The sequence below is a fragment of the Heterodontus francisci genome, chromosome 7 (assembly GCF_036365525.1).
Source record: "Heterodontus francisci isolate sHetFra1 chromosome 7, sHetFra1.hap1, whole genome shotgun sequence".
NCBI lineage: Eukaryota > Metazoa > Chordata > Chondrichthyes > Heterodontiformes > Heterodontidae > Heterodontus > Heterodontus francisci.
In genome coordinates, this window is record NC_090377.1 from 16620956 (window position 1) to 16636466 (window position 15511).

Sequence of the window (15511 nt, forward strand, 5' to 3'; positions counted from 1 at the left end):
TATGGGGAAAAGCGTGGGAATTGGACTAACTGGATTGCTCTTTGAAAGATCCAGTGCAGATTCGATGGGCTGAATGGACTCCTTCTGTGCTATCTCATTCTGTGGTTTTGTGATTTCAACCTTCGTTGTCTTTTTGCTATTTTATTAATTATATACTACTGTTTCTCTGAACTCTTGAGCTCCAAATTGCCAACACGGGAAGACAGTGATGCAGTGGTAATGTCACTGTGCTAGTAATCCAGAGGCCCTGGCTAATGCCCTGGGACATGAATTCAAATCCCACCAGGGCAGTTGGTGGAATTTAAATTCAACTAATTAATTTTTAAAAATCTGGAATTGAAAGCTAGTCTCATTAATGGTGCCATTAAACTATCATCAATCATTGTAAAAACCCATCTGGTTCACTAATGTCCTTTAGGGAAGGAAATCTGCCATCCTGACCTGGTCTGGCCTATTTGTGACTCCAGACCCACAGCAATGTGGTTGACTTTTAACTGCCTGCTGATAGGGTCTGGCAAGCCACACAGTACAAGGGCAGTTAGGGTTGGGCAACAAATGTTGGCCTTGCCAGTGATGCCCACATCCCATGAATGAATTAAAAACAAAACTTACACATTCTTTCTGCTCCCTGCATCCTCACTGTGTTACAATCAGAACTCATTTCATGCTTCAGCTCTTTCCTTCCCTAAACAATGGTACTTGCATCCTTTGTTCCTCCTACTCTAACTCTGATCTCTGGTGCATCCCAGATATCCATTGGCGACCATGCCTTCAACTCAGGAATTCCTTTCCTAAACCTGTCCGCCTCTCTTTAAGACTTTCCTTAAAATCTACCTCTTTGTCCAAGCTTTTGGTCATCTGCCCAAATATCTCCTTTTGTGTCTCGGTGTCAAATTTTGTTTGATGACACTCCTGTGAAGCGCCTTGGGATGTTTCACTACATTAAAGGCGCTATATAAATGCATGTTGTTGAAGTTCTTGCAACTTGGTGTCAACTGATCTCTATTACTTGATTTCATAGGAAATAGGAGCAGGAGTAGGCCATTCGGCCCATTGAGCCTGCTCTGCCATTCAAACAGATTATGGCTGATTATTTTTATTTTTTAGTAAGAGATACAGCACTGAAACAGGCCCTTCGGCCCACCAAGTCCGCGCCGACCAACAACCACCCACCTATACCAACCCTACAGTAATCCCATATTCCCCACCACCTACCTACACTAGGGGCAATTTACAACGGCCAATTTACCTATCACCTGCAAGTCTTTGGCTGTGGGAGGAAACTGGACCACCCGGCGAAAACCCACGCAAACACAGGGAGAACTTGCAAACTCCGCACAGACAGTACCCAGAATTGAACCCGGGTCCCTGGAGCTGTGAGGCTGCGGTGCTAACCACTGTGCCACTGTGCCGCCCTACTTCAACGCCATTTTTACCCACCATCCCCATATCCCTTGATGTTAGTATTCAGAAATCTATCCATTTCTGTCTTGAACATGCTCAATGATTGAGCTTCCACAGCCTCTGGGGTAGAGAATTCCAAAGATTCACCACCCTCTGAGTGAAGAAATTCCTCCTCATCGCAGTCTTAAATGGCCTGCCCCTTATTCTGAGACTATGTCCCCTTGTTCGAGACTCACCAGCCAGGAGAAACATCTTATCCACATCTAACCTGTAAGAATATTGTAAGTTTCAATGAGATCACCTCTCATTCTTCGTAACTCTATAGATTACAGGCCCAGTTTCTGCAACCTCTCCTCATAAGACAAACCCACCATCCCAGACATTAGTCTGGTGAATCGCCATTGCAATCCTTCCTTAGATAAGGAGACAAAAGTTGTGCACAGTACTCCAGGTGCGGTCTCACCAATGCTTTATACAATTGAAGCAATAAATCTTTACTCCTGTACTCAAATCCCCTTGCAATGAAGGCCAACATACCATTTGCCTTCTTAATTGCTTGCTACACCTACATACTAGCTTTCAGTGACTCATGAGCAAGGACACATAGGTAGCTTTGGACATCAACACTTCTCAGTCTCTCAACCTTTCAGAAATACACTGCCTTTCTATTTTTTCTACCAAAGTGGATAACTTACGAACATATGAATTAGGAGCAGAAGTAGGCCATTCAGCCCCTCGAGCCTGCTCCGCCATTCAATAAGATCATGGCTGATCTGTTTGTGTTTCGAATTCCACACTCCCATCTACCCCTGATAACCCTTGATTCCCTTGCCTAACAAGAATCTATCTACGTCCGTCTTAAAAATATTCAATGACCCCACCTCCACCACCTTCTGATTCAGAGAGTTCCAAAGACGCAAAACCCTCTGAGAGAAAAAAATTCTCCTCATCTCTGACCTAAAAGGGCGACCCCTAATTTTAAAACAGTTCCCCCTAGTTCTGGACTCCCCCACAAGAGGAAACATCCTCTCTACATCCAACTTGTCAGGTCCATTAAGGATCTTATAAACTTAAATCAAGTTTCCCCTCGCAAGTTTATCAACTTACAATCCAATTAATTTTTTGAGTGCTACCTCTTTTATTGATACTAATTACTTTCAGTTCCTCATTTCTACGAGTCCTTTAGTTCCCTAGTATTTCTGGGAGATGTTCCGTGTCTGTTATCTACTACTTATATACTATTTCCCACTGCTGTTCTTAGTGGCGAATGATCTTTCACTAAAGCCTTCAGACTTCTAATGGTGACCTTTCAATTTTGTGTTTTGTGTTAAGGAATGGAGGTTGGACTCTCTGGGCTTCCTGGTCTCCGTGCAGTACGACCTGTGGAATTGGGTTTCAAGTTCGCCAGCGTTCCTGCAGTAATCCCACACCCCGCTACGGAGGAAGAGTGTGTGTCGGTCAGAGCAGGGAAGAGAGGTAAGTTATACACATTCCCAATGGCTGTTCCCTGATTGCTGTATTATATTTCAGGAGGAGGGAGAGTGGGTATTTCAGGTTACAATGTGGAGTTAGGCTTAGATTTTTGTTTCAATTGCACACTTTTTTTCTGTTGATGTCTGGATTTCTTTCCCTCTCCTCCTGCCCTGGAGGTACTGACTCCCTCCCTTAGCTAAAAGAAAGAGAGGGAGGAAGAGAAAGAGAAGAGGGGGAGAGAGAGGGAGAAATAAAAGATCAATTAGTTGCATTTCTGGCAGTGGTCACCCTCTGCTGCCTCATGCAAATGGATGTTATTCATATGTGAGCCTTGCATTGATGGCTGGAGGCTTTGATAGTTCAGTCCTTCCTTACCCCAGGCTGCAATGGTCAGTTGGCCACCCAGGTCTATTCTGAATTAAGTCCTTCTCTAACCTGGGGCACGATGGTAAATGGAACTGTGCGAATTAGCTGATTAGTGGTTTGGGTGGGCTCCAATCTATGTGAGCACTCGGGTCTGGATACAGAAAAATTGGTCAGGGTTCCTGCTCCTGATCACTCCGATTGGGCATTGTTGTGAGCAACAGGTGAATGCAGGATCTCGCTCAGCTGGGATACCTCCCTGCTCATCTGCTCAAGAGCCAACAGCCTCTGATGAGGTTTCGATACAGCTGGCGGGTGGACTGTTGTTCGTGGAACTGATACAGTAAGGCATCGACACCTTCAGAAAGGGAAGGAAGCAGAGAGAAAACTGACAAGGAAATAACCCACAATTTAAAGAAGAGGACTTGCAATAATATAGCATCTTTTGCAACCTCAGAATCTCCCAAAGCTCTTTAGAGCCAATGAAGTACCTTTGAAGTGTAATTACTGCTGTAGTGTAGTTAGTCATCCAAGAGTTCTTCCTTTTGACATCTTCCCATGGACTTCACATAGATAGCTGACTGACAGGATAGATCCACGCCTTGGAGAACCTCAGGGCTCTAATCTTCTTGGAAACGATAAAAACAGGAAACGCTGGAAATACTCAGCAGTTCAGGCAGCAACTGTGGAGAGAGAAAACAGAGTTAACATTTCAGACCGTTGATTCACACCTCTGCTCTCACTGCAGCCAGAGATCCACGCTCAATGCCATGCACTGCCACATACACACTCTCGACCACTCTCTTCAGCAGCTCCGACTCACTCTGTCTCAAAGTTGTCCTAGTCCACAGTTCCACTCCATCCCTCACCTTCTCCGGCTTCCTTTCTTTCTCTCAGGTCCTTCTTTCAACGAACGCAAGCTTCAACAACGTAAGGTCATCGACCTGAAATGTTAACTCTGTTTCCCCCTCTGTCGATGCTGCCAGACCTACTGAATATTTCCAGCATCTTGTGTTTTTATTTCAGTTTTCCGGTATCTGCAGCATTTTGCATTTGTAGCTGCTCGACTGGCCCTTCAGCACTCTGCCCATTGCTGCTAACCTGATGAGGTGTGAATGGTACATTATGTTGGACACACAGGGGTGAGAAGGTCATATGATCAGGAAATATGTAAAATTGCCGCTCTTGGAGTTGTTGGTGTGAATTACTGGCTCCGCATCGGCTCCAACTGGTTTAGAATGGGATCCAGCAACAGCAAGACAAAAGCAAAACACTGCCGGTGCTGGGAATCTGAAATAAAAACAGAGAATCCTGGAAATACTCAGCAAGGCAGGCTCTCTCTGTGGAGAGAGAAAAACAAGTGTTTAACGTTTCGGGTTGATGGTCCTTCAACACAAAAGGTCGTCGACCTGAAATGTTAACTCGGTTTTTTTCACTCTGCACAGCTGCTGAGTATTTCCAGTATTTTCTGTTTTCATTTCAGATTTCCAGCATTGGCAGAGTTTTGCATTTTGCTGCAGTGTTTGCACCTGTTGCTTTCGAAGCAGCCAGAATGGTGCCTTTGTTTATTTGCTGGCAGTGAGAATGCTGAGCGTCGATCTGCTTCCTCCTGCTTGTTGAGTTCTCCCTTTTGTTGAATTGTGCTGGGTGGGGGGGGCGGTGGTGGTGTGATCGGACAAGAGCCTCCCACCCTCTGTACCTCAGCCAAGTTGCTATTCTTCACTGCCCATGTGAGCGCTGTGTTGCCCTCTGACTGATATCCAGCCAACTCAGTGTGGCTGAGTTTTGTGTTTCCTAATTCATTTTGGGGATGTGGGCATCACTGGCAATGCCAGCATTTATTTCCCATCCCTAACTGCCCTGGAGAAGGGGATGGTGAGCTGCCGTCTTGAGCTGCAGTCCACATGGCGTGACCCAGTGTGCTGTTAAGGAGGGAGTTCCAGGATTTTGACCCAGTCACCGTGAAGGAATGGCCCACATATGTCCAAGTTGGGATGGTGTGTGATTTGGAGCAGAGCTTCGAGGTGTTGTTGTTCCCAAGACACCTGCAACCCTTGTTCTTCCAGGTGGTGGTGGCAGATTTGGGAGTTGCTGTAGGTGAATCCTTGGCAAGTTGCTGTGGTTTGAAACTTGAGCTCACCCAATCTGTGCTGCTCCATCCCACATCGAACAGCTCATGCCCCATCAGGAGGGGAGTGGGAATGGTGGACACCGAGGTTATAAAATATTCTTTATGGTACAGTTGTTGACCCCTCCTTTAACGCTGGTTCCTTTCTTTTCAGATTTTGTAACGAGAACACTGCTTGCCCACTACCTGTGTTCTGGTCCAGTTGGGGCCCATGGTCACGATGCAGCGCTGATTGTGGTGGAGGGATGCACTCACGACAGAGAAGCTGTGAAAATGGCAATACCTGCCCAGGTTGTAATGTGGTATGTGTCAAGTTGTCAGCCTCATCCGTAGGAAGCAGATAGAAAGAGTCTAATCTGTCGGTGTCGAGAATTCCGCGCCCACTGACGCCTCATCACCTCCGATTTGTCTGAGCTGGTGTCTAAATTCCAAACCGTCATTGTGTGGGTCTTCAGAAACCAAGCACTGAATGAGGTATCCAGAATAGTTGCCAAGAAAATAGTCCATGAAACAAAGAAAGAAAGATTTGTATTTATGCAGTGCCTTTCGTGACCTCACGATGTCCCAAACTGCTGTAATGTGCTCAATGAACAATCTGGTATGCGTGCTGGAATCTGGTATATGTGCTGGAATCTGGATGCATGCTGGAATCTGGATGCATGCTGGAATCTGGTATATGTGCTGGAATCTGGTGGATGTGGAGGTATTCAGTAATGATCTTTTCTCTTTTGCTCTTTCTCTTTATCTCTTTCCCTCTCTCTCTCTCTCTCTCTATCTTTCTTTCTTGCTTTATACTGAGTTCTGGATGTAATCTGGTGCTTAAAGCTTTAATGAACCTGACAAATTCCATTGGAAGCAGTTCTCCTGTCAATGCTTTTGGTTCTTGGTTGCTTTCCCTGGACAGGGATCTATAATCCACACAGGCCTGATGGTGTCTCACCTCTCAGCTGAGAGTTCATGTGAGTTGCTTGCCCGTTCCTGCGTGGATTGTAACAGATATCTTGTGCTCCGTCGCACTCCTTGGCAGCAAAAACAGCCAAGAGTGGCCAAAGTTGTGTTGTGTTGAGCCAGAACAGAAAAGCTTCAGGTCTGAAATTCCTGCCTCTCTTCATTGAAAATGAAAATGACACAAATCGAGAAGGAACACACACAGAGGTCAGGTCGCTAACCCATGTGGGGATGTCTATATTAAGTCCACACATCTGGGAAATTTTTACCAAATTCTGAAAACTTAAGAAAAAGGGATCTTTGAAGGAAACCCTGGCAGAATTCCAAGAACACAACAATTGCCAAAATGTGCAGGGTCGGTTAGCAAAGTTTTCTGAGTGGAGGGAATCTGATACAATAAGAAGCCCTTTTTTGGAATATTATCATGATCTTTGTTAAATTTGCTTTGGCTTTTACCCCTTAAAGGAGACTGGACTGTTTTTGGATACAAATTACCTAGAAGCAGGCTTTTAAAAAAAAAATAGAGATTTCTTTAAAACCTATTTGTAAAACAGCATGAATTCTTATTCTAAAAGATTTATAATTCAATGTGGAACAATTTAAGTGTTGCGTTTAAAAGGGATAGAAAGATTTGGGGGGTGGGTGATGTATGAAGTATGTTTTGTTTAAGGTCAATTTAAGAACAAAGAACAAAGAAAATTACAGCACAGGAACAGGCCCTTCGGCCCTCCAAGCCTGCGCCGATCCAGATCCTCTATCTAAACCTGTCGCCTATTTTCTTTGCTTCCTGCCCATTCATGTATCTGTCTAGATACATCTTAAAAGACGCTATCGTGCCCGCATCTACCACCTCCGCTGGCAACGCGTTCCAGGCACCCACCACCCTCTGCGTAAAGAACTTTCCACGCATATCCCCCCTAAACTTTTCCCCTCTCACTTTGAACTCGTGACCCCTAGTAATTGAATCCCCCACTCTGGGGAAAAAGCTTCTTGCTATCCACCCTGTCTATACCTCTCATGATTTTGTACACCTCAATCAGGTCCCCCCTCAACCTCCGTCTTTCTAATGAAAATAATCCTAATCTGCTCAACCTCTCTTCATAGCTAGCGCCCTCCATACCAGGCAACGTCCTGGTGAACCTCCTCTGCACCCTCTCCAAAGCATCTACATCCTTTTGGTAATGTGGCGACCAGAACTGCACGCAGTATTCCAAATGTGGCCGAACCAAAGTCTTATACAACTGTAACATGACCTGCCAACTCTTGTACTCAATACCCCGTCCGATGAAGGAAAACATGCCGTATGCCTTCTTGACCACTCTATTGACCTGCGTTGCCACCTTCAGGGAGCAATGGACCTGAACACCCAAATCTCTCTGTACATCAATTTTCCCCAGGACTTTTCCATTTACTGTATAGTTCACTCTTGAATTGGATCTTCCAAAATGCATCACCTCGCATTTGCCCGGATTGAACTCCATCTGCCATTTCTCTGCCCAACTCTCCAATCTATCTATATTCTGCTGTATTCTCTGACAGTCCCCTTCACTATCTGCTACTCCACCAATCTTAGTGTCGTCTGCAAACTTGCTAATCAGTCCACCTATACTTTCCTCCAAATCATTAATGTATATCACAAACAACAGTGGTCCCAGCACGGATCCCTGTGGAACACCACTGGTCACACGTCTCCATTTTGATAAGTATTATTAATAAGTCTTATGTCTACTAGTACTTTCGGTCGGCACAACTTAACCTCCTGTTCTCATGAGTTTCTTACACTTCTGCCAGCTTTTTCCCATAATAATTCATATGCCCACATTTAGAATGGGTTTCGCCCATATAAACCCATCACTCTGATCACTGAGTTCTCAATTCACTCAAATTGCTTTCTGAAAATTTTTCATCCGCCATCTTTCCTCAGCAACTGAAATGTCTAATGTCTCAAGTAAAGGTTAAATCAAAATTTTAAAATGACTTATTTCACAATAGCATGATTGCATTTATCCATTGAATTGCCTTTTGAGTCTTTTAAAGCCTTCATCAACATTTTTAGTTGCAGGCCTTAGCTTCGTCCAAAAGCCAGGGTTTGGATTTAAGTTTTTTTGCCTAGATCTGTGGCTCGGCAAATTAAATTTTTTTATTCCTTCATGGGCTGTGGGCATCACTGGCAAGGCCAACATTTGTTGCCCAGCCCCAACAGCCCTTGAACTGAGTGGCTTGCCAGGTCATTTTAGAGGGCAGTTAAGAGTCAACCACATTGCTGTGGGTCTAGAGACACATGTAGGCCAGACCAGGTAAGGTCAGCAGATTCCGTTCCCTACAGGGCATTAGTGAACCAGATGGGTTTTTACAGCAATCGACAATGGTTTCATGGTCACCATTAGAGCAGCTTTTAATTCCAGATTTATTAATTGAATTCAAATTTCACCATCTGTCATGGTGAGATTCAAACCCATGTCCACAGAGCATTGGCCTGGGCTCTGCATAACTAGTCTAGTAATATGACTACTACGCCATGGCTCCCCTATTTACATAATTTTTTGTTTCACGTGTCAACCCTTTGTCAAATTGTTTGACGAGACAGTGCGATGAAGCGAGGCCGCAAAGGGGATTAACTAGAATGATCTCCTTAGAGCAGAGAAGGTCAAGGGGGGCATTAATAATGGTGTTCAAAATCATGACGGGTTTTGATAATTTCTCGCTATTTATTCTGCTTTCACTGGCAAGAAACTCACTAACCAGAGGACACAGATTTAAGGTAACTGGCAAAAGAACCAGAGGGGGAGATGAGGATAAACATTTTTAGGCAATGAGTTGTTATGATCTGGAATGCACTGCTTGAAAGGATGGTGGAGGCAGATTCAATAATAACTTTCAAAAGGGAATTGGATAAATATTTCAGAAAAAAAACCTTCAATGGAGAGAGATCAGGGGAGAGTGGGACTAATTGGATAACTCTTTCAAAGAGTTGGTATAGGCATGATGGGCCGAATGGCCTCCTGTGCTGGAGGATCTTCTAAAGAATTTCTACCTGAAACATTAACTTATCTTTTCTCTTTCGTGAAGCCGACAGACCCATTGTGCATTTCCAGAATTTTCTATTATTATTTCAGATTTGGAGAATTACATTTTTAAAAATTCCAGTCAAGTATATTACCACAAGTGAGCTCTGTGTGGGGTTTAAAGGATTGTCATGCCTTCCATTGTGTCGTTCCAAGGAGTCCCCTTTTATTCAACCGGTCAAGTGTTAAATTGTTCTTCTTCAATTTTATATAGGACAGTTATTTATTTTATGCGTTTGTGTGATTAGTCTCAGGTAAGGGAATGGCCATTTCGGACTGCGATGACAAGAAACTTATTCAGTCAGAGGGTTATGAATCTTGGGAATATTCTACCCCCAAAGGCTGTGTTGGATATATTCAAGACTGACATTGATAGATTTTTGGACTTCAAGGGAATCAAGTGATATGGGGATTGGGCGGGAAAGTGGAGTTGAGGTCAAAAGTCAGCCATGATCGTATTAAATAGTGGAGCAGGCTCGAGGGGCCATATAGCCTACTCATGCTTCTATTTCTTATGCTATTATTTTAGTGTTTCTTTCCACTCTTGTGCAGTCCTCATTCTATCATGGATTATAAACTATCCTGGAAATTATCTGAGGTTTTATTCTCCCTATTCTCTTTGTCGAAGCCCGACTGAGTCTTTTATCCCTCCAAAGTGTGAGGCCTGGTTCCTGCTCGTGGGAGAGTCTGGCTGGTCCAACAGTTTGCATTGGTGCCTCTAGCTGCCCAATTACAGATATTTTTTACAGAGCCCTAGGGAAAGATGTCATTGGCACCTGACCTTTGACCTGCAAGTGACATATTGCCCATAGAAACGAGAATAAAGTTAGTGGAGAGAAACTTGATGGGAAACTACAATAAAAGATGTGGGCCGGAATTTAACGTTGGGCGGAAGACCTGGCCAAAAATTCAGGGGGGGGGCCAAGCCCAACTCCGTCGGGCCTGGGGAGCCATGTGAGAATTTTACACTCCCCAGGCCCTTAATTGGACTTGGTCGGGACTTCCACCTCCTTCAGGCAGGAAGTCCTACCTCCAAGAGCTGCCGGCCAATTAATGGGCCAGCAGCTCTTAGTCCTAGCAGCATCACTGGGAGCGGTGGCCACTGCAGGGACTGCACCCAGCATCAGCAGCAAGAGGGACGCCCGACCCGGAAAAAGGTAAGTTTTTGTTTTTTTGGGCCTCGCCGGGGCCACTCAGCCGGGCCCCGGTGAGGCAAGTGGAGGGGAGGGAGGGTCGGTTTGGGGTCTTCCATGGGGCACAGGGTGCCCAATCAGTAGGCCTCCCTCAGCCTGCAAGGAGGCTGCCAGGGTTTACCTGGCAGCATTTTGGGGGCCAAGGCACCCATTGGCTGCTGGTAAAATAACACCGGTGGCGGGAGGAGCCCCTTAAGTGGCAGTTAATTGGCCATTTAAGGGCCTTGATTGGCCTGGGGTGGGCGGGCTGTTTCTCACTGCTGCTGCCCCTGGCAGCATTTGCAGAGAAAGAAAAACCAAGTTAATGTTTCAGTTTGATGGCCTTTTGTCAGAACTGGGAAAAGCTGAAGAGAATGCATCGATAGCTAAACAAGGTAAAAGAAACAAACGGAAATCCTTGTTTGTCTTCACTGCTTTATGTTTAACCTCTTCCAGTTCCTACTGCCTTTTAGCTGCTGACCATGAACTATTTGTTTTACTTCAAATCCAATAGCAGAAGTAGGCATCTGTCTGTCTCGGAAGATAATGGACTGCACCCAGGGTGTATGTCACTTCTGAGTTCAACGTGGCCTGTTGTGGCCGACGCGTGAGTGGCAATCCCTTCCACAGCTGTCACAGATGCGTATCATTGGCCTGAGGTCGACTGATTTTTTTTTTCCTTCCGCCGGGCTCCTCTTTCCCGACATTTGGTCGTTCCTTTTGTCCACTGCTTTTTCCACGCCCTTCCTGACTGCCATTCTCCAGGAACTCCAGTCAGCAGCGAGGACTTCCCCATGCATCAACTCCGATCCCGGTCAACTCCAGGTCTCGTTTGCAAATATCCTTATATCGCAGACATGAGCGACCTATTGGTCTCGTGTCAATAGTACGTTCGCCATAGAGCATCCAATAGGCAAGTCAGGAGAAAAGAGAAGGCTGAGCGGTGACCAAAACTAGGGGCCATACATATAAGATAGTCACTAATAAATCAAATAGGGAATTTGGGAGAAATTCTATGACTCAGAGAGTGGTTAAAATGTGAAACTCGCTGCTACAAGGATTAGTTAAGGTGAGTAGCATTGATACATTTAAGGGAAGCTAGATAAACACGTGAGGGAGAAAGGACTAGGAGGATATATAGATGGAGTTAGATGTTAGGGAATGGGAGGAGGCTTGTGTGAAAATTAATGCTGGCATGAGCCTTTCGGGCCGAATGGCCTGTTTCTGTGGTGTAAATACTGAGTAACATGTTTAGACAGCAACGAGATTGGAAGGAAATTCTCAACGGGCTCTCCATTTATCCCAATAATCTCAACTGTTCCAGTGTGATCAGGTCTGAGAATTTGCAAGAAACCATTCTAGCTGTGGTTTGGTAGAAAAACACTTATCTCACATATTTTGAAAGTCACACAAGGGAATTGGCTGTTTCGGGGTTGCGGGGGCGGGGTGCTGAGGGAAGGCGGGATGTACGAAGCCGTGGGTTAGGGTCAGCTAAGTGTCAGCTCTTTTGGGTTCTCCACCAGGGCCCATGTATCACATCTGTTCGGTATTCCCCTTAATTGAGTTGTTATTTTTTCATAAAATATAATCCGTGTCGAAGGGTTCAGTCTCTGAACAGGATGCTGTGTTTCCAGTCTGCTTTATGAGAGTCTCCAAATGCTGCACTGATTGTAATTGAAAGCACATTTCACACCTTCTAATCAAATTTACATTTTTATCTGTTTCATATGCTTCATAATGCTAGCTTTCTGCAGAATGAGAAGGAATTAGATTTTTTCCTCAATATGATATCTTGAAAAAAAACTACAATGAGTGTTCTTTCATGACTGGAAGATTGCACTTAAATCCATCCTCCATGTTTTGGAATTTGCTAGAGTATTGGAAGCTTGGAAACACTTTTTTCACACAAAGGGTAGTAGAAATCTGGAACTGCCTGCTGCAAAAGGCTGTGATGCTTGATGACAATTGCAACTTTCAGGAGTGAGATTGATAGATTTTTGTTAGGTAAGGGTATCAAGGAATATGGAGCCATCTTCCATCCTCCTTAAGCTTTAGCTCATCCAGAGCTCTGCTGCCTGTATCCTAACTCGCACCAAGTCCCATTCTTCATCACACTGTGCTTACTGACCTACATTGGCTGCCCGTCCAGCAACACCTCAATTTTAAAACTCTCATCCTTGTTTTCAAGTCTCTAATTGGCCTCCCCCCTCCCTACCTCTGTAACCTCCTCCAGCCCCACAACCCTCTGAGATCTCTGTGCTCCTCTAGTTCTAGCGTCTTGTAAGTCCTCAGTATCCATCGCCCCATCAATGGTGGCCATGCTTTCAGCTGTCTAGGCCCTAAGCTCTGGAATGTCCTTTGCAAACCTCTTTACTTCTCCACCTCTCATTTCCTCCCTTAAGGCTGTGCTTAAATCCTACCTCTTTGACCAAGCTTTTGGTCATCTGCCCTAATATCTCCTTAGGTGGCTCGGTGTCAAGTTTTGTTTGATGGGTAATGATACTTTCTCGTCGTGTTTCTGAGGCATTACCTTCATGATAGTGCATCGAGTCTGGGGTTGCCAACTCTGGTTGAACATATTCCTGGAGGTTTGTCACATGACCTCCTGCTTCCAACTGCCCCACCCCCCCACACTCCTACCAACATGGCTTTCCTCACCGTGCACAGTCTTCCCATTGAACATTCTCTTCAGTACTCGATTGGATGATTCTTGACTGTGAGTCAAGAATCTTACAACTATTAAACAAAGGTGCTCAAAGAAAATTAAAACCATTAATGCCTCCATGATTCGTCTCCTGGGTTTGCTTGCAGCTGTGGCCTGGAGTTTAACCCTTTAATTCCTGAAGATTCCAGGGCAAACTGGAGGTTTGGTAACCCTAATCAAGGCTGATAACCTTTAAACTCCTGGTGCAACACCAGGAGACTGTTGCTGAGTCAAGTGGCCTTTCTGGGAAGGTGGTGGAAGTAAATTCTATCGCAACATTTGAAATACAATTGGATAAATACTTGAAGGGAAAAGATTTACAGGCTGTAGAGAGAGAGCAGGGGGAATGGGACTGTTTGGATAGTTCTACCAAAGAGCTGGCACAGACACGATGGGCTGAATGGCCTCTTTCTGTGCTGTACGCAATGAGAGGTTAGGATTTGGAATGCGCTACCTGATAGGGTTGTAGATGCAGCTTCAGTAGTACTCGTCAAAAGGGAACTGGATAAATACTTCGAGTCATAGGGTCATTACGGCACAGAAGGAGACCATTTGGCCCATCAAGTCTGTGCTGGCTGCTGGTACAGCAATCCAGTCAGTCCCATTCCCCCACTCTATCCCCGTAGCTCTGCAAGTTTACTTCCCTCAAGTACCCATCCAACTTCCTTTTGAACTCATTCATCGTCTTCACTTCCACCACCCTCGTAGGCAGCAAGTTCCAGGTCATTACCACTCGCTGAGTAAAAAAGTTCTTCCTCACATTCCCCCGGCATCTCTTGCCCAAAACCTTCAATCTGTGTCCCCTAGTCCTTGTACCATCAGTTAATGGGAACAGTTTTTCTTTGTCTACCTTATCTAAGTGTGTCATAATCTTGTACACCTCTATCAAATTGCTCCTGAACCTCCTTTGCTCCATGGAGAACAACCCCAGCTTCTGGTAACTAAAATCCCTCATCCCTGGAACCATGTGAACATATGAATTAGGAGCAGAAGTAGGCCATTCGGTGTCTTGTGCCTCCTCTGCCATTCAAATAAGATCATGGCTGATCTGAATGTATCCACAACTCCACTTTCCTGTCTGTCCCCCATAACACTTGACTCCCTTGTCTATCGAGAATCTAGCTAGCACAGCCTTGAATAAATTCAATGACCCAGCCTCTACTGCTCTCTGAGGATGCGAATTCCATAGAGAAATAATTTCTCCTCATCTCTGTCTTAAATGGGTGACCCCTTATTTTTCAACTGTGTCTCCTAGTTCTAGTCTTGCCCATAAGTGGAACCATCCTTCCAGCCTCCACCCTGTCAAGTCCCCTCAGGATCTTATATGTTTCAATAAGATCACCTCTCATACCATTCTGGTAAATCTCCTCTGCACCCTCTCAAGGACCCTCACATCCTTCCTTGATGGGCTAAGTATTTCAATGATATGGAGAAGGAGTGGGGAAATGGCATTAACTGGATTTCTCTTTGAAAGGGGCAGCACGGACTCAATGAGCCAGTTGAACTCAATCTATACTGTTATCATTTTACAATTCTAAAAACATGTAATTTGTGATGACAGAAAAGAAAACAGCATTTACCACCAGTGATGTCGTAGAGTTAGCATCGTATTGGAAGGGGGGTTTGTGGTAAAGGCATCTTTGTTGATTTACCAATGCCTCATTGCCCCTGTTTTTCTGTCTCTCGCTCTCTGCAGGAGCACAGGACTTGTAATGTGGATTCCTGCCCTGAGGTACGCAGGAACACGCCTTGGACACCCTGGATGCCAGTCAACGTCAGTCAGAATGGAGCCCGTCATGAGCAGCGGTTCCGTTATATCTGCCGAGCACCCCTGGCAGACCCGCACGATCTACAGCTTGGAAAGAAAAGGGTGGATAGCCGCTTCTGCCCTGCAGATGGCACCACCGCCTGCACCACTGACTGTAAGTCAAGAGGGGAAGCTGCCCCAACATTGCCTGTGGAGCCAAGGCATGTAACCTATTTTTTATTCGTTCACAGGATGTGGGCATCGCTGGCAAGGCCAGCATTTATTGCTCCTCCCTAATCGCCCTTGAGAAGGCGATGGTGGGACTCCTTCAATCACGGCAGTCCGTGTGCTGAAGGTGCTCCCACAGTGCCGTAATGTGGGGAGTTCCAAAATTTTGACCCAGCAATGATGAAGGAATGGTCGATATATGTCCGTGTCGGGATGGTGTATGGCTTGGAGAGTTCATGGTGCTACTGCTGTGCTGCCTAAGCTGCCCTTGTCTTTCTA

The 15511-nt window shown here is 45.3% G+C and overlaps 1 protein-coding gene across 2 annotated transcripts in view; it reads left to right on the forward strand.

The window, feature by feature from the left end:
- sema5ba (sema domain, seven thrombospondin repeats (type 1 and type 1-like), transmembrane domain (TM) and short cytoplasmic domain, (semaphorin) 5Ba) overlaps positions 1-15511 on the forward strand; it is a 340802-nt gene that overhangs the window by 284323 nt on the left and 40968 nt on the right. For both annotated transcript variants that reach the window (XM_068034843.1, XM_068034844.1), the window contains exons 15-17: positions 2737-2880; positions 5523-5670; positions 14954-15179. In XM_068034843.1, coding sequence (XP_067890944.1) covers positions 2737-2880; positions 5523-5670; positions 14954-15179 — 518 coding nt within the window. The remainder of the gene's footprint in view (positions 1-2736; positions 2881-5522; positions 5671-14953; positions 15180-15511) is intronic.